Here is a 24,524-nt window from a genome sequence, read left to right as displayed (position 1 = left end):
CCCTTAATCTCCTCTCTTCCAAACTAAACATGCTCAGTTCCTTTGCTCATATGGCTTATCATAGAATATCAGGGTTGGAAGGGACCTCTGGAGGTCATCTAGTCCAACCCCCTGCTCAAAGCAGGACCAATCCCCAACTAAATCATCCCAGCCAGGGCTTTGTCAAGCCTGACCTTAAAAATATGTAAGGAAGGAGATTCCACCACCTCCCTAGGTAACGCATTCCAGTGTTTCACCACCCTCCTAGTGAAAAAGTTTTTCCTAATATCCAGCCTAAACCTCCCCCACTGCAACTTGAGACCATTACTCCTTGTTCTGTCATCAGCTACCACTGAGAACAGTCTAGACCCATCCTCTTTGGAACCCCCTTTCAGGTAGTTGAAAGCAGCTATCAAATCCCCTCTCATTCTTCTCTTCCGCAGACTAAACAATCCCAGTTCCCTCAGCCTCTCCTCATACGTCATGTGTTCCAGTCCCCTAATCATTTTTGTTGTCTTCCGCTGGACTCTTTCCAATTTTTCCACATCCTTTTTGTAATGTAGGGCCCAAAACTGGACACAGTACTCCAGATGAGGCCTCACCAATGTCAAATAGAGGGGAACCACCACGTCCCTCGATCTGCTGGCAGTGCCCCTACTTATACACCCCAAAATGCCATTGGCCTTCTTGGCAACAAGGGCACACTGCTGACTCCTATCCAGCTTCTCGTCCACTGTAACCCCTAGGTCCTTTTCTGCAGAACTGCTGCCGAGCCATTCGGTCCCTAGTCTGTAGCGGTGCATGGGGTTCTTCCATCCTAAGTGCAGGATTCTGCATTTGTCCTTGTTGAACCTCATCAGATTTCTTTTGGCCCAATCCTCTAATTTGTCTAGGTCCCTCTGTATCCTATCCCTGCCCTCCAGCGTATCTACCTCTCCTCCCAGTTTAGTCTCATCTGCAAACTTGCTGAGGGTGCAATCCACACCATCCTCCAGATCATTTATGAAGATATTGAACAAAACCAGCCCGAGGACCGACCCTTGGGGCACTCCACTTGATACCGGCTGCCAACTAGACATGGAGCCATTGATCACTACCCGTTGAGCCCGACAATCTAGCCAACTTTCTATCCACCTTATAGTCCATTCATCCAGGCTTTAATTCGATCGTCTTTGTCACTTGCCTTGGGATCCTTTCCAGTTTCTCTACATCCTTTCTATACACTGGTGACCAAAATTTTGCACAGTGTGCAAACCAACACCTAACCAACGCTAAGTAGAGCGACACTATCACTTCCCATGACTTGCCTCTGTGAATGCAACGTAAAATTGCATTTGCTTTTTTTGCAACAGCATCACATTGCTGACTCATGTTGAGGTTGTGATCCACCACAACTCCCAGATCCTTCTCAGCCATGCTGCTGCCAAGCCAGTTTTCCCCCATTCTGTATTTGGTTTTTCTTTCCTAATTGTAGCACCTTAGATTTGTCTTTGTTGAACTTCATCTTGGCTATAGCCCAGTTCTCCAATTTTTCAAGATCACTCTGAATTTTAACTCTATCCTCTAGAGTATTAGCAACCCGCTTAGTTTTGTGTCATGTGCAAACTTGATCAGTCTGCTCTCTATGCCTACATCTAGCTCAGTAATATTGATATTAAACATCACCAGACCCAGAACAGACCCCTGTGGAACCCCACTTGAGCCCACCCTCCAATCCAACATCAGTCCATTAATATAGTTACTCTGTTTGCAGTTGGTTAACCAATTATGTATCCACTTAATTGTAGTTCTGTCAAGCCTGCATTTCTCCATCTTATCAGAATGTCATGGGGGACTGTCAGAGGCCTTGCTGAAGTCCAGGTATATTATGTCTACTGCATTCCCCCATCCACCAAATCAGTTACCCTATCAAAGAAGGAAATCAAGGTGGTTTGGCATGCTTTGTTCTTGGTAAATCCATCTTGGCTGCTAGTGATTATCTCTTCATCTTCCAGATATTCGCAAATTAAATATTTTATACATTGTTCTAGTTGCTTCCCAGGTATTGAAGTCAGGCTGACTGATCTATCGTTCACTGACTCCTCCTTTTTCCCCCTTTTAAAGATTGGCACAATGTTAGCCCTTCTTCAATCTTCTGGGACCTCTGCTGTCATCCATGAGTTTGTAAATATTGCCAGTGACTCCGAGATTTCTTCAGCTAATTCCTTCAGTACCCTTGGGTGAATAGCATTTGACCCTGCTGATATGAATTCATTCAAATTAGTCACAACATATATCACATCTACTGCATTCCCCTATCCACTAGGCCAGGTACTCCATAAAAGAAGGAAATTAGGTTGGCTTGGCATGATTTTTTCTTGACAAATCCATGCTAGGTTTTCCTTATAACCCTATTATCCTCTAGAGTGCTTACAAACAGATTGCTTAATAATTGTTCCATTATCCTTCCAGGTATCAAAGTCAGGCTGTCTAGTTTATACATTCCCTGGGTTTGCTTTTAAAGGAAGAGATACTATGTTTGCCCTTCTCCAGTCCTCAGTGTGAGGCTGGGTGAAATTTGGCTTGCAATACTGGCATTGATGAATCAACTGTTTATTAAATTTCCTTGTGGGTTTTTTAAATTCCTGTTTTTCAAATGACCTGGAAATGGTTTTCCCTGCTATCAGTACTTGCTATAATGCACTTACTTTTCAGGACCTTGTCTCCATGGGGACTGGAGAGTGAAATCTGCAGTCTGTTCAGGCCTTGTTAGTCCCCACTGGTTTTCTGTGCATTCTTGATAGGCCTGAAGTATAAACCAGACAGTGGAAATAGCTAGTACCAAGGAGACTGTCAGGGTTCCCTCCCCACTCTGAACTCTGGGGTACAGATGTGGGGACCCGCATGAAAGAGCTCCTAAGCTTATTTCTACCAGCTTAGGTTAAAAGCTTCCTCAAGGCACAAATTCTTCCTAGTCCTTGGATGGTATGCTGCTACCACCAAGTGAGTTAGACAAAGATTCAGGAAAAGGACCACTTGGAGTTCCTGTTTCCCCAAAATATCCCCCCAAACCCCTTTACCCCCTTTCCTGGGGAGGCTTGAGAATAATATACCAACCAAATAGGTAAACAAGGTGAGCACAGACCAGACCCTTGAGTTTTTAGGACACTAAAAACCAATCAAGTTCTTAAAAACAGAACTTTATTATAAAGAAAAAAGTAAAAGAAGCACCTCTGTGAAATCAGGATGGAAGGTAATTTTACAGGGTAATAAAATTTAAAACACAGAGGATTCCCCTCTAGGCAAAACGTTAAAGTTACAAAAAACAGGAATAAACCTCCCTCTTAACATAGGGAAAATTCACAAGCTAAAACAAAAGATAAGCTAACGCATTTCCTTGCTATTACTTAAAATTTTTGTAATCTTGGATGCTTATTTCAGAGATGGTTTTTCCTGCCCTGGTCCCTCTCTGTCTGAGAGAGAACACAAAGAGAGCCCAAAACAAAACCTTCCCCCACAGATTTGAAAGGATCTTCTTCCCTTATTGGTCCTTTTGGTCAGGTGCCAGCCAGGTTATTTGAGCTTCTTAACCCCTTACAGGTAAGGGAGGGATTTTATGCTACCCTTAGCTGTATGTTTATGACAGAGCCAAAGCAAGATTTGGCCTTAGCTTATTTTCATCCATAAGATTCTAAGCAATATGCTTCTTATTCAGCATCAGTGAGGAGGCTCAGGAAGGAGGAGGAGGATTAATTTGTTGATTTTTCCCACATCATATTGGTTTCCCGCTAACTGGTAGCGATCTGGGTTTTCAAGCTTCCATATGGAGATTGTCACTAAGGGCAGCTCTCATCCTGGTGTAGTCCTGTGCTGCAAGACAGGGACTAGCTTGGCACACGATTCCAGGGATGTGATCTTCGACATCCTGAAATTCTGGAACTACTGCAGGTCATTCCAGGTCTGCATAACAATCAGTTCCCCTCATTCAGTGCATGTTGAAAATGTTACTGCTGCGATTTCAGCCACTCTACAAATAGATCACAAGAGTGCATGCGCCACTTTCAAATGCAAGTTCTCCGGCCACGTGCAGCCACCATGGGTCATCCCCAGTACCACAGGATTGCACGTTCTGTCCTAAGAATAGACAAGCATGCCACATTCCTCGCCCATGTTGGCAGTAAGCAGTTCGGAAGTGGTGCAGGTGAGTGGTGAATTATAGGAAAAACAATAGGGAATTCTGGCTTTTGCATGCCCAGGGTGAAGAACTTCCTTCTGTTTCTCTATTCTAGTAATATGACAGGTTTCAGAGTAACAGCCGTGTTAGTCTGTATTTGCAAAAAGAAAAGGAGTACTTGTGGCACCTTAGAGACTAACCAATTTATTTGAGCATGAGCTTTCGTGAGCTACAGCTCACTTCATCGGATGCATACTGTGGAAACTGCAGCAGACTTTATATACACACAGAGATCATGAAACAATACCTCCTCCCACCCCACTGTCCTGCTGGTAATAGCTTATCTAAAGTGATCATCAAGTTGGGCCATTTCACATTGTGTAGAGAGTTGTCACTTTGGATGGGCTATTACCAGCAGGAGAGTGAGTTTGTGTGTGGGGGGGTGGAGGGTGAGAAAACCTGGATTTGTGCTGGAAATGGCCCAACTTGATGATCACTTTAGATAAGCTATTACCAGCAGGACAGTGGGGTGGGAGGAGGTATTGTTTCATATTCTCTGTGTGTATATAAAGTCTGCTGCAGTTTCCACGGTATGCATCCGATGAAGTGAGCTGTAGCTCATGAAAGCTCGTGCTCAAATAAATTGGTTAGTCTCTAAGGTGCCACAAGTACTCCTTTTCTTTATTCTAGTAATAAACTCAAATGCACCCTAGACCAGGCATCTTTAAGAGTGAGAAGCCTAATCTTTGCATTGTTGCTTTGCCTTGCTGGCTACTTTAGGATGATTACCCAGAGGTGGAGACCCTTTGGCTGATGACCAGAGCCTGGAATACAGGAATATTTCAGTACAGTGTTGGTAAATACAAGGAGGCTGAGCACTGGTGTGGGCTGGGTATGCGCTTTCTGAATCACCTGAGATCCCTGAAGAGCAGCTACGAAAGCCAGGTGAGTGTGAGCAGAAGGCAGGGGGGCGAAAAGCATAGAAGGAACTGCTCCAAAGGGAAATGGACAAGGTAGAAGAAGTCACTAGATGCTTAAGCAACACGAGCTATTGTGGGGCTAAGCCTGGAATTGTGTTCCAGAGCTGCAGCTTCAACTGTCTAAACCCAAGGGGAAGAGAGGACACAATGGATGCGGCCCACAGGCAGAAAGAGGAATTTATAGTCCTGATACTAGTGAGCTTGTGCAAGCAGCTGAGTGGAGGTATTTTTCAGCTCAGCTGTGAGCAAACCTTTGGCTCTATGCTGGCTTCTCCTTGTGCAGGGTGGCCAAATTGCAGCCCGCGCACTATATGCTGCCACAGCATTCTACAGTGGGACATATTTCACAGACATGTGGGAGGCATGAAAAGTTCAGATCCCAGCATGCAGTGAGGCTGGCTGCTCAGATAAAGATGGAGACACTAGTTATTGCTGCAGGTTGCACTCCTCTATCCATGATGAGGCCAGCTGCCCTCTGCTCCATTTTAGACACAGCTTTGGACAAGCTCCCAGAGTGACCCTCACTGAGGCAAAGCTTGTGTGCTGCCATGGTGGGGCGTTGCATTCAGTATGAGGGGCCATAGGAGTCTTAGGATCAGGGCAGAAACTGTTAGGGAAAAGAATAAATGTTTGAACGTGAGAGGTAGGGGAGAAAAACTTGGGTAAAGTTCTCTGACAGGTGTTGTACAGGAGCTCAGATTGGATGATCACAATGGTCTTTTCTGCTCTCTTCCCCATTCACTGCATCCCCAAGCAGTTACCAATCTTTTTTAATAAGATTGCTGATCATTTAACTGAGCCTCTTATCACAGTACTGGGAAACGGTAATCTAACCCATCACACTCATGCAGCTACAAGCAATGAAACATTAGAAGCAGTACAGCTAAAAATGGAAGTAGACAGATGGAGAGGACATTCTGCAAAAAGGCAGGTGCTGTAACTAACTAAAAAGAAAACAAAAGGATTTTCTGTACCCACATGTAGCACCAGTATCTCTAACAGTGGGATGGTGTGCTGGTTTAATCAAACCAGGGTGACTGTGTGTGTAGACGCTTACATTGTTGCTCTAAGCCAGGTTTAAGCTAAACTGAACTGCCATAAGCCTGGCACTAAGTGATGTAACTAACTTGCGGCAGCATCCCACCTTTAGTGAAATCAGTGCTACTTCTGGATGTAGACCAGGCATGGCTCTGCAGGGCAGGACACTTCAGTGAGCAGCCCTCTGTAGAAAGCTGTATAGCTTTTCTTAGCCCTTTACCAAGCAAGTTTCTTTCTGCTGCTGTTACTTTTGGGTCCATTGTCCTTAGGGCTGCCCATCCCTACTGCAGGAATTTAGAGACTGGATAATGTGTGCAGTCATCATGCATTATCCTACACACACTCCTACACTGGCTCCAGTTTAACACTGATCGGTTGTGGGCTGGTCAGTACTTTTTGTGCCCATTTAATTGTATCACTTTTTGAAACAGATACAGTCCCTAGTGTGGCTGCAGTTGTAAATAGGGCTGTCGATTAATCGCAGTTAAATCAGGTGATTAACTCAACAAAATTAATTGATTAAAAAAATCACAATTAATTGCAGTTTTAATCGCGCTGTTAAATGCGAATCCCAGTAGAATCCCAATTGATATTTATTAAATATTTTTGGATGTTTTTCTACATTTTCAAATATACTGACTGCAATTACTACACAAAGTGTACGGTGCTCACTTTATATTGTTATTTTTGATTACAAATATTTGCAATGTAAAAATGATAAAAAACAGTATTTTTTAATTCACCTCATACAAGTACTGTAGTGCAATCTCGTTATCGTGAAAGTGCAACTTACAAATGTAGTTTTTTTTGTTACATAACTACTCAAAACCAAAACAGTGTAGAACTTTATAGAGCCCCCAAGTCCACACAGTCCTACTTCTTGTTCAGCCAACCGCTAAGACAAACAAATTTGTTTACATTTGCAGGCGATAATGCTGCCCACTTATTTACAATGTCACCTGAAAGTGAGAACAATTGTTCGCATGGCATTTTTGTAGCCAGCATTGCAAGGAATTTATATTCCAGATATGCTAAACGTTTGTATGCCCCTTCATGCTTCAGCCACCATTCCAGAGGACATGCTTCCATGCTGATGATGCTCGTTAAAAAGTGTTAATTAAATTTGTGACTGAACTCCTTGGGGGAGAATTGTATGCCTCCTGCTCCGTTTTACCTGCATTCTGCCATATATTTCACGTTATAGCAGTCTCAGATGATGACCCAGCACATGTTCATTTTAAGAACACTTTCACTGTAGATTTGACAAAATGCAAAGATGACACTATTGTGAGATTTCTAAGGATTGATACAGCACCTGACCCAAGGTTTAAGACTCTGAAGTGCCTTCCAAAATCTGAGAGGGACGAAGTGTGGAGCACATGCTTTCAGATGTCTTAAAAGAGCAACCCTCTGACGTTAACCTGAAACACCAAAAATCAACCTTCTGCTGGTGGCATCTGACTCAGCCTTTTATATGCCTTGGTCTGCACTGCTTTGAGTCGTTATCGAGCAGAACCCGACATCAGTATGGATGCATGTCCTCATGAAGGGACATCTGAATCTTTTGTGCCTCTGGCATGTAAATATTTTGCGATGCCTGCTACAACAGTGCCATGCGAACACCTGTTCTCACTTTCAGGTGACACTGTAAACAAGAAGTGGGAGCATTATCTCCTGCAAATGTAAACATACTTTTTTATCTGAGCAATTGGTTGAACAAGAAGTAGGACTGAATGGACTTGTAGGATCTGAAGTTTTATACTGTTTTGTTTTTGAATGCAGTTATTTTTTGTACATAATTCTACATTTGTAAGTTCAACTTTCATGATAGAGAGACTGCATTATAGTACTTGTAATGGGGGAATTCAAAAATACTATTTTTTTTTTACAGTGCAAATATTTGTAATCAAAAATAAAGTGAGCAGTGCACATTTTGTATTCTGTGTTGTAATTGAGATCAGTATACTTAAAAATGTAGAAAACATCCAAAATATTTAAATAAATGGTATTCTGTTATTAACAGCACAATTTTTTTGTTAATCACTTGACAGCCCTAGTTGAAAGTTATACGACTATAAGCACCTTTCCACTGTATAAATGAGGGGTGGGCTGTACTGATTTCTAAACAGTTATAGTTACATTGGTTAAAAAACCAACTGTATATACACCAGTGTGTAGTTCAGGTCATAGGGACAAGCTCTGACCCCTTCCCCTCTAATTGAATGGCAGCACTTTGCTTTTCTTTATCCGCTCAGAGGACTGTTGTGATTCTATTCCCCAGATGACTGGTCTTTACAGTGAGGTGCTGGATAAGTTGGACAGAGCAAAAGGGTTCCTTCCAAATGAAGACCACCACTAGGTGCAGCAAGCCAGGAGGATGGCACCCCCGTAAACATTCAGCTGGATAGCAGAGGCTGCTAGCCGTTCAGCGATTGCTGGGACCAGCATCCAGGCCCTGCTCCCGTTGGCCATTTTAAAGATATGTACTTTTAAGGAAGTTTTTATGGGCGAGATGTAACTGTTTCCCGTCAGGGACTTGTATTCATGCTATAGAGCTATGTAACAGTAAGAAGCTGAGTCGTAACTTAATGAGATGGGGCTGCTGTTGTAGAGCCAGGCTAGTTTAAATGTTTAAAGGTTGGAAGTAGCAATGTGACCAATAAAAGGGTTCCAGCACCATGTGCATCTTGTGGCTGCCACAGCTGTCTTCCTACATAAATATTTACTGGGTTGTTTAGTTTTCAGTCCATTTCAGTATGGTCAGGCATTTAGAACTGCTGGCCAGGATTGCAACTATCAATCACTTTGTTATAATAAAGAGAATAGGTGGTTCGCACACACAAAATGCTAAAGCTCTGGCTAGCACTGCTGTTTATAAGCTGCTAAATATAACATACTGAGTTAGTCACCGTTCACCCTTAACCTCCCCAAAAGCAGTACACAGGCTGGATACTCTACCCACAGCCGAATGGATTGGGTGAGTAGACACCACCCCACCAGCTAAAATTTAATAGGACTAATACAGCCTTACCTAAAGAGCGTGGTGCAGCCTCTGTTTAACAGGCAGCAGTATCGCTCGGTAAAACTGGTGTACAGCCGCCATTTCAAAAAAGCAAATAGAATGTTGGAGGTGGTCACACACAGAACTGAAAACATTGGTTACATGCTCACTTAAAGCAGCTTGAGTTGTGATTACCTTCTAAGAGACAGCCGAGTGGGGAAGGAGAGAACCTTCGGGAGAACCTACAGTGTCAATATATTTCAGCCAGGGCAGCCCTCTAGTAAGCAGACATGAGAAACTATCAAGTAAGTGGGCATGTCATGGGGGGTGGCCCACAGAGTCGTAGCCTCATTCATCTGCATGCACCGCAACTGCTCTTCGTTACGTTAGGGACCACTGGGTTGAGAAGGGCAGGGGGTAGTCGCAGCACACTGCTGCGCCTCATGCTGAGCTAGGAGAGAGGCACTGGCAGTCAAGTCGTCTCAAGATTTGGACCACTCGCTCTACCCCAAATGACCATGAGGGACAGTGACTATTTCAAGGTAATCTGAGAAAATGTGTGGATTTTAGAGCACTTCACTATAGTATTGCTACTGCCACTTAGAAAAGATCACTCCGGCTTTACTGAAGGGGTCAGCTTTGCTGCTATTCGGAAGGAAAGCCGAGAATCAGCGTCACAGTGCAACACTGGCAGAGGACTTCGTTCAGCTGGACGTGCACAGGATCAGCAGCTGGTGCTTAACTCCCACACCAGTGCACAATTGGCAGACCACAAGGAAAATGGCCAAGTCCAGGCTACACTGCATCCACCCCTGCAATTGTTAAGTGCTGTATGAAAGGGCTTTATTAGCAGAGCCCTGGCTCATGGTCAGAGATGCTTCTGAACGTAAAAGGAAGGCTGCAACGTTACTCTGTATAGTTAAAGTATTATTTCTATAGGCCTGACATAACAGGGTGCCTGTTCCCACTCAAGCATTCTTCTTCCCTCACTCCTCCCCCCCCCCACAAAAAAAAATCATTTAAGCCAAACATTGGATTATTTGCCTTCTGGTTTCACACTTTTCTCTACAACAATCTGGGCAGAAGCAGGTATTCACATGACTCCAGGAACGGCTTTCATTTAAAACAACATAAACGCCAAGCCCTCCTGGCGGTATAGAGAAGCTTAGAAATGTGAAGCTTAAAGGCTCAACAACCAGAGGGCAAATAAAAACCCAACATTTAGTTTTAAAAATCATGGCCTAAAGTCAAGCTAATCGTTTTGGGGGCCTGATTAATGACCAGTCTGCAGCGTGACACCCCATCTCCACCCAGCCGCTGGAAGCCAACCCTTATCTAAGCCTCCTCCTGAAGTGTTCTACAGCTGAGCTCATTTCCTGAAGACTGACACAAGCTGATGCCATTGCAGCATTCACAGAAACCGACTTACATTATATACATTGCACTAGATGCTTTTCAGTATGGCTCAGGTCAGCAGTGAGAGGCTTTGTTTCAACGCTAGTTAGTCAGAATTGAATTTACGTAGTAGACTTAGAAGAATTACTTACCCTAAAGTAACTGTGATTCCATGATATGTTGTAGTCAGTATGGATCCACCTCTTGTATGTGAGACCTGTATTTCTTTGAATAGCAGTCGTTGTTGGGGGGGCTGCACCTGTGCCCTATGCTGTCTCATGCTCCCTATGAAGGCAGAAAGGGCAGAGTGACTGACCCCTCATCAGTTCCCTTGCAGTTCAAAGCCTGTAGTAGTTGTGAACTTGGAAAAATGACGATGGAGGGTGAGTTTTTGGATATGCACTGACATCTTGAAGAATCACAGTTACCTTAGAATAAGGAAAGGAGTACTTGTGGCACCTTAGAGACTAACCAATTTATTAGAGCATAAGCTTTCGTGAGCTACAGCTCACAGCTCACGAAAGCTTATGCTCTAATAAATTGGTTAGTCTCTAAGGTGCCACAAGTACTCCTTTTCTTTTTGCGAATACAGACTAACACGGCTGTTACTCTGAAACCTGTCTTAGAATAAGGAACCATCCCTTTGAGTATGTGTCAGTGTGGAGCTGGGGAGCATGGATCAGTGTTCATGTCGTGCTCCCTGTCAGTACCTGGCTCAGGCCAGGGAAGCTAATGATCCAACCAGCAGACCAAATTCGGTGATGAATACTAGTCACATGCCACCTGAGGCACGTTGCGCATACACTAAGAAGGTGTGGAATTCACTGTTGGAGACTGGCAAATATTCCTCCCTGATGGTGAGAGAGTGGAGTTCTAGCCATATCAGTCAAACAACAATTGGAGTATTGCCCTGCCAAATAGGCATTTGCCCAGGTAGCCATGTCAAAGGCAATGTTCAACAAAATTCAGTGAGTTACTCCAAGCTGCAGCTTTACCGACCCGAGAGGTTGGACTGTTCCTGAAGCAAGTGGTCGACGTCCTCTGCCCTGCTGGAGAGCACCTTGATGTTTGGCGGGACAGGCTCATCAGTCAGCTAATAGCAGATAGACATACGCTGTGAGATCAAGTTGGAGATTCTCTGTGAAAAGACTGCGTGACTGGAAATAGCCACAAAGAGGGAGGGAGAAAGCAAGAAAGGCTTCCAATCCAGGTATTATAGCAAAGCCCTGCTGACGTCCAGATTCTGCAGCTTCTTCTCGGTATCAAGAATGCATCATGAAGACTGACACGGTGAGTGACTGGTTCAGGTGAAAGTCAGACCATCTCAGGGATGACCTTGGGATGTGTCCTGACCACTACTGTGTCCCTATAGAAGGACATAACCTGTCTAACCTGAGGGCAAGAATGAGGGAGGACCTTAAGGCATTTCAATACTGTTTGATGAGAGACAGTTTCGTGACTGTACCAACGTGTGGCACACTGATATTGCTGCTAGGTTGACCTTGAGAGTGTTAAATGCCAATCCATCCTGTTTTAGTAGCAGCACATAATCAAGGATTGTCGGTGTATATTCCTGTACTAGGTCCATGTTCTTTTGGACCACCCGTGTGGAAAAATCTGTTCCATTTGGAGAGGTAAATCTTCTTGGCGGATGGACTTCCTGCTTTGGATGAGAATTTTCTGAATGTCTCTCTTTTAGTTGTGGTCAGTCAGCCAGCATCAAAGCAGTCAGATGCAGTGACTGCGGGTCTAGGTACAGGAGTTGACCTTAGTTCTGGGATATTACATCTAGATTGGCTGGGAGATAGCTGTCCATGTGGCAACCTGAAGCAGGGCTGATGGCCAAAGCTATCTCGGCCAGTAAGAGACTATCAGGATGACTTTAGTTTTGTCGTGCCTGATCTTGTATACTATTTTAGAGATCTGGGCAATTGGTAGGAAGGGATATATGTATCCTTGAAACCACCGAAGGAGAAAATTATCTGGCAACAAGACTAGGCTCATGCTTCTGCTTGAGCAGAAGTTTAAAGGACAATTCCCCCCACCTCTGCTCTTCCATGATAGACCTTAGCTGCCTGACGGAGCCGTTCAGTAACCAGTTGTGAATGGTCACTGCATGTCTGCTTGAGAAATCTGCTCAGTCACTGCTGACCCCTGGTACATGTAGAGCCTGCAGGGTTAACCTGTGTTGGTGACACTGCTTCCAGAGCTTGGCGGCTTCCTGACAAAGAGGGAATGGTTGAGTGCCTCTTTGTTTGTTTACATGGTGAAGTGCAGCCATGTCAATCAGAATTTGCATTGTGGAGTTTTGCAGAACAGGTGGAAATGCTAGCCAGGCTGGGCTGATGGCTCTCAACTCCAGACATTCATGTGTAGCTGTTACTTGTTCTGAGACAATTTCTTGTAGCTGCAGCTGGTTGAGGTGGGTACCCCAACCTGGCCCTGAAGCATCTGTGATAAGTGTCAGTTGGGGTGGGGGCAGAGAAAGGAACCACCTTTCCATTTATTTACTGGGTCTAGCCACCAAGCGAGCTCTTGTAGGACTTGAAGCAGGACCGTTACCCTTCTGTTCATGTTGTGTTCGGATGGGAAGACCTTTACACCATAGAGTAATTAAGCTATGGAGCTTGCTGCCATGTGGTATTATTAGGACGGAGCATTCAGTACAATTCAAGAAAGACTTCAACACTTGTATGGTATCTGCATTTACAGCAGGCTTGGATATGTTTGTAAGCTATGTGACTACCCATGCTTCAGGACATGAGCCAACCACTAACAGCCCGACTGAGGAAGGAACCTCTACCATGTCATGCTATTTTGTTACTTGTCTTTCCTGAGGCTTTTACGCCTGAAGGATCAGGTATACACACCACTGTCAGAGACCAGACTAGAGGGACTATTGATCTTTTCAGTCTGACAATCACTAATATGCTAACTAAACAAAAAATTAAGTATGTGGACAATAACCTGAGACTCGTCAGTAAACTACCTCGTGCTTTCTGCTACCAGTTCTTCAAAAGCCACTTTATTCCTGCATCTCCAGCTTCTGAAAGGAAAACTGCCAGGCAAGAGCTTTCAATCACTCCAACTAAATCAAAACTCAATTATTCAATTACACTGTATTAGAAATAACCGTACAAGAAGCCGCTTCTTTAAAAAATGTCTTATGAGCTAGTAGAATGGGGAAAGTTCAGCTCATCTACATGACCTGGAAATTAGCTCTCTCTAACTTTTTATAAGTTTCAATTTAACAAGTTAAACCAACCATTAAATTAGGTCAATGTTTTTTTTAAATTAAGTTTTACTTTGAAACCCTAATTTCCAGCCCTTTGATGTGGGAGCAGATTTTTTTTTTTTTTGGATTCTGAGGCTGGGCCTGCGACCGGGATTGTAAATTGATGCACCATTAAAATAGTAGCCTCTCCCCATGAGAGCAGATAACCCATTCACGCACGGAACGAGCACGCTGGGAATTTCAAAAATAGGTTTTAACTACATTTAGTAAAGACAACTCCATCCCCAACATTTTACTTCAATGTAACTGTGTCACTATAACTTCTGCCCGTCAATATTGTACAAATAGCATGTTTGACTAAGTTAAATTTTAGTATGACCCTCCCCCTCAGCTTCATATTCCTATCAGTGAAAAACAAGCCACTTCCCCTCCCTCCTTTTCAGTATAGGCAGGACCAGATGCAGCAGGGATTTCATAAAGGCACATAATTTCCACTGATAAAAAGTGGTACAGCTAATCCCCCACATGGCATGAGAATCTGTGGCCTGCAAGCAATCAAGGGGCTTTGGTCCAGCTGTGTTGGCTGAATATATTATGCTGCAGTGGCATTGGTAAAGCTGCAGAGGGGGCCTTCTTGTTGCTATAGTCACTAATCTAAACCCAACAACTGCTCTTTTTCAGGATTGATCTTTAGGGGCCACCCCCTCCCACCTGGAACCCTAAACATTTTCAGGCTTTGGCATGTTGAGCGTAACCCTTCGGTTCACTGCAGGCCAGCTAGACTAAACTCAGGTGCCAGGATCAACCTCCAAATGGCAGGGATTCACTACACAATAAAAGGTTTTTACAAGAAGGTTTCTGAGTCAGAGTTCATTGCAACTCTCTGTTTATTAAAAATATATGTCTCCTTGGAAGAAACACTGGTAACCAACTAGTGTCATGACTGATTGGATACTTTCACCTATGCCATGGAGTACACTGGCCTTTTTCTCCATGTGACTAGAAGAGAGGGAGACAGACTCTTAGAAGAAAGTAAAGGAACTAGAACCTTGTGACTAGCATCTTAGGTACTTGCTCCTATTTCACCTATGCCACCTCTCCAGAGAATGGGGCTTGTGGCATCCAGAGCAGAACCAATAGAGCAGGCAGTAGCTATAAATACTAGACATCGGTCCATGGCCAGAATCTCCTCCCATTGAGAGACTCTAGCTCAGCAGCAGTCCTCCCTCCTTTAGCGCCACTTCTTAACAGCAGTCGTGCCATCAATGAGCTTTGCAGCATTGCTTTAGGCTCACAGGGCTGCCAAATCCCGTTTGGTCTCCAGCGATTGACAACCGTCACCGAAGGAATCGCTTCTCACTTACCAGAATGTGTCTCTACAAACTTACAGCGGTCCTCACTCGTATTTAAAACTGAGGCCACTGCACAAAACACACAGACACAAACAGCTATCTATCACCTCAGGGAGAGGACAGCATTAGTACGGTGTTGTCTAGCTGGAAACAGCAGTGGTCTGATCCTATTAGGTTAGGTCAGCAACACCTTGGTTTCCTTCTGTAGCATCCAACTGTCACCACATGGAAAGGAGGAAGACATACCTGCTCACATTTTTATGGTGACCTCCGTTGCTCTGGTAGACAGGAATGTGGCATGGAGAATGTTTACATTTTTCCCTGCAGGGGAGAGGGCTCTTGCACTAGAATTAGGGATACTTGAAAAACAAAATCTAGATTGGAAAATCCACAAATCCTTTTGGAAGCTCTTTTCCTGAGGTGGAGCCATATTCGAATGCACACACCTGAGCTTCTCAAAAGCAGCAGCCTCTCAGTCCAAGGAAGACTACCTGTCTGTTGTCTTACACCACTCACCTGGTCACAAGATCTCTTGATAAAACAGCATGATGGTACAATTCTGTCTGTATTTCCATACCCAACAGACTGCAAAGCTCCTAAGACTTTCTGAAAGTGGATCCCAAACTTCAGAACAGGCTTTATGCAGACACTTGTCAGTAGTAGAAATATTAAACAGAAGAGGTGAACAAGCACTGTCTGCCAAGCTCTGAGTCCCAGGGACTCAGGAAGGGGCACTGCTGCATTGCATGCACAGCTGCTCCACAGCGAAGGTCCTCACCCCTTGCAGGGGAAATGGCAGTTTTCATGGTTACTAAAATTCTGAACTCTGTATTAAATTCCATTATTCATTTGGGAAGATGTGAGCTTCCATCCCAGGAACAGCTATGGTCTTCTTCCAGCAGCAGAGGGGAATTCCAGTGTGCTTCCATGAGGAAGACTGGAATTCCCTCACCATATAACATACCCAATTCAAATCCAGTCTAAGGGCCCCAGGGAGACCAGATGGATGGCATTTGCTGCATCCACATTGAAGTGTTCCGGCAGCAGCACAGATCAGCCAGCTTGCTCATTCCATATGGTCTGTAGATTATTTCCTAACTATGACACCCTGGGTCTGGATTCTATTTACAAGGTAACCATCTTAAAAAATAAGTTAAAAAAATGGATTTTATACCCACAGGTCATTATTAACGTGAGAAAATTCTAATAAAAAAGCTGACACAACACCACAATATGGTTTTGGTTTAACATCTGCTTAAAAAAATAGAACAAAAAGGAAACCTCTCATGCAAACACATTAGGTGGTGTGTAAAACAATGTGCAATTTAATAACGTCTTATCCGTTCTCTCTCGCTCTGCAACCTCCTGCTCAGCCTGGGTCTTCGTTTCACTCAGATCAGCGGCTACAGGTTATTCTGGACCCTTGGCCCCCTCTACACGCACACAGCATCCCAGTTCCTCTGATCTACCCCAAAGATCTGGGCTTTGGTTCTCAGAAACCTGACCAGATGTGAGAAGCATCCAAAGCATCCAGTACCGTTTCAATCTCTTCTTGACCAGAGTGGGACTTCCCGTGCCCACTGACTGGGATACAATAATTCAAAAGATCCTTGCAATAATATAGTACCATTTTAGGAGGTCCCTCAGGTTTTCTAGTCCACATATATATAATATATATATAATATCTTTATGTATTATATATAAATTACATATACAGATAAATAAAATGCTTTCTGTTGTACTGTTCAGAGCTACAAGGCAGTGACACATGCTTGGAGAAATGCCGCCGGAAGCTCCAGTCCTAGCTTATTTTCAAAAAAATCCATTGTTTCAGTCGTTCTTTACATAAGTCCTCAGCCGCCTCCTCCCATCTCGCTTCTTGGGTTAAGTTTTAATAATAATAAAAAACGACTTGAATGGGATCTCATCCGTCTCTAATGGAGCAGCGGGAAGGTCCATGCAGGAATGGTGGGGACAGTCACGTGGTAAGCGAGATTGATTCATCCCAACAAAAAGAAACAGGACTAGAAAACTCAATCTTGCGACGATCTAAAAAAGGGGGCGGGAGAAGTATTCATGTCCCCCCCCCTTGGGGCATAGGTGAGGGAGGGATTTCAGACATCTGCTCACAAGGAAGTTGATGGGGGAAGTCTTCAGAGTTTCTCAGAGGATGGGACCCAGATGTAGTGCCCAGACTGGTCCTCAATGATCTGTTTGATTTTGTTGTATATCTCTTCCAGAGAGTCTCCTTGTACAATGGCTAAAAGGGGAAAGAACAAGCCAGTCAGTCAACATCAGGCCGCACTGCACCACACCTGCATGGGCTGTGCTAAAGTCCTTGCCCGGCTAGTGGAGCAAACCAGCCAGAGGGATGGGAGGGGACGGTGCGGCACAGCTGCCAGCAGACCTGAGCGAATCCTGTAAGTAGTTCTGGATTTGCACTAGGTGAACAACAGGCAAACAGGGACATGGAGATTTAAGGATACAGAGTACCTCCAAGCAGATTAATCCTAGGGAGAGCTCATGCTGATCTCAGGTTGGCATATTCTCATGTGAGCAAAGTACCAACTAGTGTCTCAACAATGGGCTGGGAATCAACTTTTCAGACAATTTCATTAAAACACACTAGGTACAGGGCCTTTGGGAGCTCAGTGTCCATTACTTCATCCACCTTTGAGCAGGAGCTGCAGGCACTTTCATAAAGAGGGACTCAGCACAGCTTCCAGCAGGTCCAGGGACCTAGTTTAGTTTCCAACTCCCAAGGGGAGAAGTTCTTGGGGCTTCCTGGGAGAGGATTCCCCAGCCAAGCACATCTCACTGCCCAAAAGTTCACAGCATGTGTTTTCCCTTTTGCAATCCCATTTTATTTCTCTGATATCACCCTAGGGGATCACAACCCCTCCCTGTTGTTGTTACCTTCACTTAACTGTAGGTGATTGGTTTTGCCGTTTTGAGTTGGGACTCAACGCTTAATGAAACCAGGCAGATTTGGCTTTTTCTCTCCTCAGAGCTCATTTGCTCCAGCCCCCAGATCATTTTGTTGCTTTTTGTTAGACTCCTCACAATTTGTCAATTTTTCTGGCTCCCACATCACACCAGAGCCCTACAGACAGGCAGCCTATCCCCCCTCCATGATCCATGACACGAGGCCTTTCTACATGCAGCCCAGAATCACAGTGGCTCTTTTGCAGCCATCTTACATTTCAAAATAATCTAATCTGCTCTCCCTTATTGCTGCAGGGCTCACTCTGCCATTCCCGCTCCCCAGGGTTCCCCTGCCCAGCAAAATCCCATTCCATTATTTCCTGCCCATGTTTCCAGCCTCCAGGAATGTCACCCGGGAATGTCACCCATGTGCTGCTCACCCTGTCTCCATGATCACTAAATAAGGTCTGCCTAACTCCAGCCTCTGCTGCTCCCAAAGAGGCACCTCTCTCTCCTTGAGATGCTCCCAGTTATCGGCACCCTGTTTATGGGTTTTACCCAAGTTTTCAGCTCAATGAGCCAATTTGAACTTATTTTCTGCATGAAACTGTCTGTTGGTAGCAAATAAAGACACAGTGTGCCTTGCTTACATTTCCCCTAGCTGTTGGCATGAGCGTATCAAAAAGCAACCCCAAAAGCACTGGGAATTCCTTGGGCTTCTCCTGCTCGCCTTTGTGAAAGGATAATATTCTGGGGAGGGTTTTAACCTCCCAGTAACTGGCCCATTCTACCCTGAACTCCTCCTCTGCCAGGTGTTTTGGCTGAGAAAGTTCCTAGGGTAGCAGTCAGGCATACAAAATGGCAACTGGTGGGATCACTCCTTTCCTGTCAAGCTGGTAACACGTTTGCTCCCCTTCAACCTTGGTGCCTCCAAAGCTGCCCATTATTTTCCAGAAATAATGGTGTGGTACAGCACGTCCACTATTTTCCTTCACGCGCGAGAACACCTGCTGCGCTGGGCAGCTGATCTGTGGAGGCACAAGTTGCCAAGTACTCCCTTACTGGCCCTTCAGCAAATGCTCCTTCTCTTCCTGAGCAGCCAAGCTGCCATGCTTTTCTTGAAGACAGACTGTAAAAAGCAGTTCAGTCTTCACCCATCAAGTCCTAATTCCATCCTTCAACTCTTTTAAATGGTCCTTCTCTCTCTAGTGCCCCCTGCCCTCATGTGAAATCCATGGTCCCATGCAGCCCTTCAGCAGCATTCATTAAGTTTTGCTTGTTTAGTGGCCCCCTTTCTCCTTGCTGCCTTCAGCATTTCAGAGAATCCTGTATGCCTGCCTCCCTCTGCGTCTCCAGGGCAGGTTTGCCATTACCTCCAGATAGCTGAAGGACCCCTTCATGAAGCCACATTCACAGACTCGTATCCATTTCTTGCTTCTTTTGTTTTCGGAGGGGCGGGACAATTTCCCGTGACCCTAACAGCAAGGTGGTGCTGATGGGGTCATTCCTGGCCATCCAGGACTCTTACCTGTAAAATACTCTCCAAACTCCTGCTCCAGTTTCATGGCTTTGTCAAAGACCTTGTTGGCTTGTTCATACGTCTGTCTTCGGTTCATCTCCCTGCCAGGCATGGATGAGAACAGTCTGAATGTGTTTCTTTTTACTTAAAACAACAAGCCAAAAGCTACTGCCACCACCAGTGCCGGGAACCCTCCATGCATCGGTGAGCTAGGCCCTGTGCAGCCGCTACAGAGTTCTGTTGCAAGAGACTGGGTAACGTATCTAATTTCACATGCTCTCTTGCTGCCCTATGCAATACAACTCCAGCTCCAGCAATTCCTTCCAGCACCAACATCTTCACCCAAAAAACAGAGGTATGCCTGGAAGCCCAGGCAATCCCTAGCCTTCTGCTGCAGTCCACGTGACCCCAGAACCTTGTAGTGCAAACTAGCAGAGGGCACAGAGGAGTCACAGTTTTAGAGAGATTCCATGGGTTGGATATAATTCGCAAAAGGATGGTGTCTGAGGTCTCTGTAGAGAGCCAATAGCCCACTGGTCATCAATCACTGTGAAATGGATGGATGGATCATATTTAAGGATTTGTGTGTCTATACTGAAAATTATGTTTTTAAGAGACAGGTAACCAGGAGGTGACATGTTTCGGACAGGTTCCTTTCAGGCATGGGGTAACAGATGCTTATCTCCTTATCTCGCCATTGTGCGTTGCGTCTGCCAATTTAGGCCTATTTGCACACGGAGCCAGATGCTGATGAAGAGATTTCACAATCTACCAGAAAGGAGTGTACAGAGAAAAGACTGTCAGCAGGGGGTGTCCTGCTTAGAAATAAGGGCAGTGGATTGTTCTATCTGGAGGTGCAGACAGGCACCTGGGATCTTTCATCAAGGAGGCAAGCTGACAGTGTGACTTATTTAAAACCCTAGCCAAGCCTGAGTGTAAAACACTAGAAGAACTTTGAGTGACCATTGCTCTGTAAGAGAGAAAAGCAGCTAGTGCCGTAAGTGTAGGTTCTACAATGCACATTATGATCTATTTTTATAGATAACACTTGTTTCTAATACTTCTGCTGCGGTCACTGAGCGTCTCCCAAACAGCAGAGGCGTTAAGAACGCCCGTCACTGGTCAGGACAGCCTTGCAGTGAGAGAAGCGCCTTTTAAATCCCAGGGAGCCCGGCATCCCTGAGCAAAATAAGCAAAAATAGGCAAAGATTTTATATCTATAAAATACTTTTAAAAAATTGATAAAAGGGAACAACTGTTCTAAGAACTATAAAACACTACCAAAGAACTAACTATATACTAACTAACTGCTAAATTCACCATTAAAGAGAACATGCACCCAGTAGACATGGTCAGACTGAGGGCTGTTCGTCCATGCAGCCCTTTATACTTTCCGCACAGGGCACAAGGGTGTGGGGGCATTGCTAGCAAAAATCTCTGATGCAAGGCACAGGCGCCCCTGAAGCAGAGCACCCACAGGACACTAGTTGAAGGACAGATTTCATGATTTCAAGGAAAGGAAGGCGTGAGAGCAGCAGAATAAGCACAAAGGACAAACTCAGACAACTGGTAGATAAGGTCCCATGGGAAAAAAAATCTAAAGGGACAAAGGAGTTGAGGAGAGCTGGCAGCTTGTCAAGGAGACAATATTTAAGGCACAACAGCAGGCTATCCCAATGGGAAGGAAAGACAGAAAAAATAGGAGAAGGTCATGACGACTCCATCAGGAGCTCTCTAATGACCTGAAAAGAGGTATCCTACAAAAACTGGAAACACGGATGAAGAGTACAAAAGAATAGCACAAACCTGTAGCGACAAAATCAGAAAGGCTAAAGCACAAAATGAGTTACACCTAACAAGGGACATAAAAGGCAGAAAGAAGAGGTTCTTTAAATACATTAGGAGCAAAGAAAGGTGAAGGAAAGTGTAAGTTCTCTACTTAATGGGTAAAGAGAGCTAACAAAGGATGTGAAGAAAGCCGAGGTATTAATTGCCTATTTTGATTCAGTCTTCACTAAAAAGGTAAACTACAACCAGATAATTAACACAATTAATATTAAAAACAATGGAGAAGGAACAAAACAAAATAGGAAAAGATCAGGTTAAAGAATATTTAGATAAGCTAGCTGTATTCAAGTCAGCAGGGCCTGATGAAATTCACCCAAGGGTACTTTAGGAACCAGCTAAAGCGAACTTGGAACCATTTGCAATTATCTTCTAGAACTCATGACGGACTTGTGAGATCCCAGACGATCGAAGAAGGGCAAACATAGTACCTGTCTTTAAAAGGGGGAACAAAGAGGACCCAGGGAAGTATAGAGTAGTCAATCACCTTATCTTCGATACCGGGGTATATACTATAACAAATCGATTTGTAAGCACCTAGACAATTATGGGGTTATATTATCAAGAACAAATCATGCTAAACCAACCTAATTTTCTTTGATGGGGTACCTGGCCTAGTGGATAGGGGAAAGCAGTACAAGTGATATATCCTGATTTTAGTAAGACACCTGGCACACTCTCTCAGATGACACTCTCAAAAGCAAACTAGGGAAATGTGGTATAAATGAAATTAAATATAAGATAGGTGTACAACTGGTTGAAACACCGCATTCAATGGTTCACTGTCGAACTGGGAGGGACATATGCAGTGGAGTCCTGCAAGGGTCAGCCCTGGGTCTGGTACTAGTCAATATTTTCATGAATGACTTGGATAATGGAGAGTAAAATATGCTCATAAAAATCTGCAGATGACACCAAGCGTGGAGGAGCTGCAAGCACTTTGAAGGACAGGATTAGAATTCAAAAGGACCATTGCAAATTGGAGAACTAGTTTGAAATCAACAAGAAAAATTCAGTAAAGAAAAGTGTAAGGTATTACACTTTGGAAGGGAAAACCAAACGGACAGTATATGGTTATAACGGGGCAGGTGGTGTCACTGCTGAAAAGGATCTGGGGGCTGGATCACTAATTGAACACAAGTCAATGTGATGTGGTTGTGAAAAAAGCTAAGGTCATAAGAAAGACGTGATAAGTAACTGGCCTGGATTACATGGCTCTGTGAGACCTTAACTGGAGTACTCTGCCCAGTTTTGGGCACAATACCTAAAAAAATGTGGACAAATTAGAGAGTGTCCAGAGTAGAGCAACAAAATGATAAAAGGGCTAGAAAACCTGATCTGTGAAGAAAGGTTGAACAAACTGGGCTTGTTTAGTCTTAAGGAAAGATGACTAATGGAGATCCTGGTAACAATATGCGAAGGGATATTACAAAGAGGATGGAGATCAATTGTTCTCCATGTCCATCGGTTAAGTAGCGATGGTCTTAAACTGCAGCAAGGAAAATTTCAGAAAAACTTTCAGAATGTACAAACATAAAGATGGCTGTACTTAGTCAGACCAATGGTCCATCTAGCCCAGTATCCTGTCTTCTGAGAGTAGCTGGTGCCAGATACTTCAGAGGGAATGAACAGAACAGGGCAATTTATTGAGTGGTCCATCCCATCATCCAGTCCCAACTTCTGGGAGTCAGAGACAAGGGACACCCAGAGCATGGGGTTGCATCCTTGACCATCTTGGGCTAATAGCCATTGATTGAGCTATCCTCCATGAATTTATCCAATTCTTTTGTGAATTATACTTTTATTGAATTATACAAGTTATAGTTTTGGCCTTCACATCCCCTGGCAAGGAGTTCCACAGGCTGACTGTGCTTTGAGTGAAGTACTTCCTTATGTTTGTTGTAAACTGTTGCCTATTGAATCCATTGATGACCCCTTGTTCATGTGTTATGAGGAGAAAATGACCCTTCCTGATTCACTGTCTCCACACCAGTCATGACTGTATAGACCTCCATCACACCCCTCTGAGCCATCTCATTTCTGAACTGCACAGCCCCAGGCTTTTAATCTCTCCTCATATGGAAGCTGTTCCATACCCCTCATCATTTTTGTTGCCCTTCTCTGCACCTTTTCCACATCTAATATATCTTTTTTGAGATGGGGCGCAGAGATCTACATGCAGTATTCAAGATGTGGGCGTACCATGGATTTATATAGAGGCAATATGACATTTTCGTTTTATTATCTATCCCCTTCCTATTGGTTCCTAACATTCTGTTCACTTTTTTGATTGCTGCTGCACATTGAACAGATGTTTTCAGAGAACCATCCACAAGGACTCCACGATCTCTTTCTTGAGTGGTAACTGCTAGTTTAGACCCCATCATTGTGTATGTATAATTGGGATTATGTTTTCCAGTGTGCATTACTTCACGTTTATCTACACTAAATTTCATCTGCCATTTTGTTGCCTAGTCACTCCGTCCTGTGAGATCCCTTTGTAACTCTTCGCAGTCAGCTTTGAACTTAACTATTTTGAGTAATTTTGTATTGTCTGCAAACTTTGCCACCTCACTGTTTACCCCTTTTTCCAGATCATTTATGAACACGCTGAATAGGACTGGTCCCAGGACTGGGGGACACCGCTATTTACCTCTCTCCACTGAGAAAACTTTCTAATTCAGAGGATAGTTAAGTTCTGGAATAGGATCCCACGGAAAGTCATGGAATCCCTTCATTGGAGATTTTTAACAACAGGTTGGACAAACACCTGTCAAGGATGCTCTTAAGTATCTCTGGTCCTGCCTCAGTGCAGGGGGCTGGACTAGATGACCTCTTGTGGTACCTTCCAGCCTGACATTTCTGTGATTCTATGACCGTGACAGTAGCAGCCTTTCCCGCACCCCTTTTCTGAATTAGAAGCAATAGGAGTGCAGGCTCCTGGTCCCTACAGCTAGCAGACCCAAGGGGTAGGTGGCAAATATGCACTTACATGAGAGCTTCAATGGATTTTGGCTTGATGAAAATGGCAATAGAGTAAAGTTGTGCTTGTTGCAACCTCTTGATGGCGTTGCCAGACACGTCCAGGATGCAGTGCTTCCC

The 24,524-nt window shown here is 44.3% G+C and overlaps 2 protein-coding genes across 8 annotated transcripts in view; one reads left to right on the top strand and one right to left on the bottom strand.

The window, feature by feature from the left end:
* TEX11 (testis expressed 11) overlaps positions 1–10,078 on the top strand; it is a 148,016-nt gene extending 137,938 nt beyond the window's left edge. For both annotated transcript variants that reach the window (XM_084638556.1, XM_084638557.1), the window contains 2 exons: positions 4,913–5,077; positions 8,432–10,078. In XM_084638556.1, coding sequence (XP_084494682.1) covers positions 4,913–5,077; positions 8,432–8,509 — 243 coding nt within the window. In that variant the 3' untranslated portion in view covers positions 8,510–10,078. The remainder of the gene's footprint in view (positions 1–4,912; positions 5,078–8,431) is intronic.
* Positions 10,079–14,650: 4,572 nt separating this feature from the next.
* Positions 14,651–24,524, bottom strand: part of DLG3 (discs large MAGUK scaffold protein 3) — a 178,517-nt gene continuing 168,643 nt past the window's right edge. For all 6 annotated transcript variants that reach the window (XM_084640164.1, XM_084640165.1, XM_084640163.1 and 3 more), the window contains 3 exons: positions 24,415–24,524; positions 19,587–19,678; positions 14,651–17,393 (listed from right to left, as the gene is read on the bottom strand). In XM_084640164.1, the coding sequence (XP_084496290.1) occupies positions 17,287–17,393; positions 19,587–19,678; positions 24,415–24,524 (309 nt within the window). In that variant the 3' untranslated portion in view covers positions 14,651–17,286. The remainder of the gene's footprint in view (positions 17,394–19,586; positions 19,679–24,414) is intronic.

Source organism: Lepidochelys olivacea (assembly GCF_965140295.1).
Source record: "Lepidochelys olivacea isolate rLepOli2 genome assembly, chromosome: 9".
Lineage (NCBI taxonomy): Eukaryota > Metazoa > Chordata > Testudines > Cheloniidae > Lepidochelys > Lepidochelys olivacea.
Note: the sequence above shows the minus strand (reverse complement) of the source record. Positions and strands in the feature narration are given on the sequence as shown.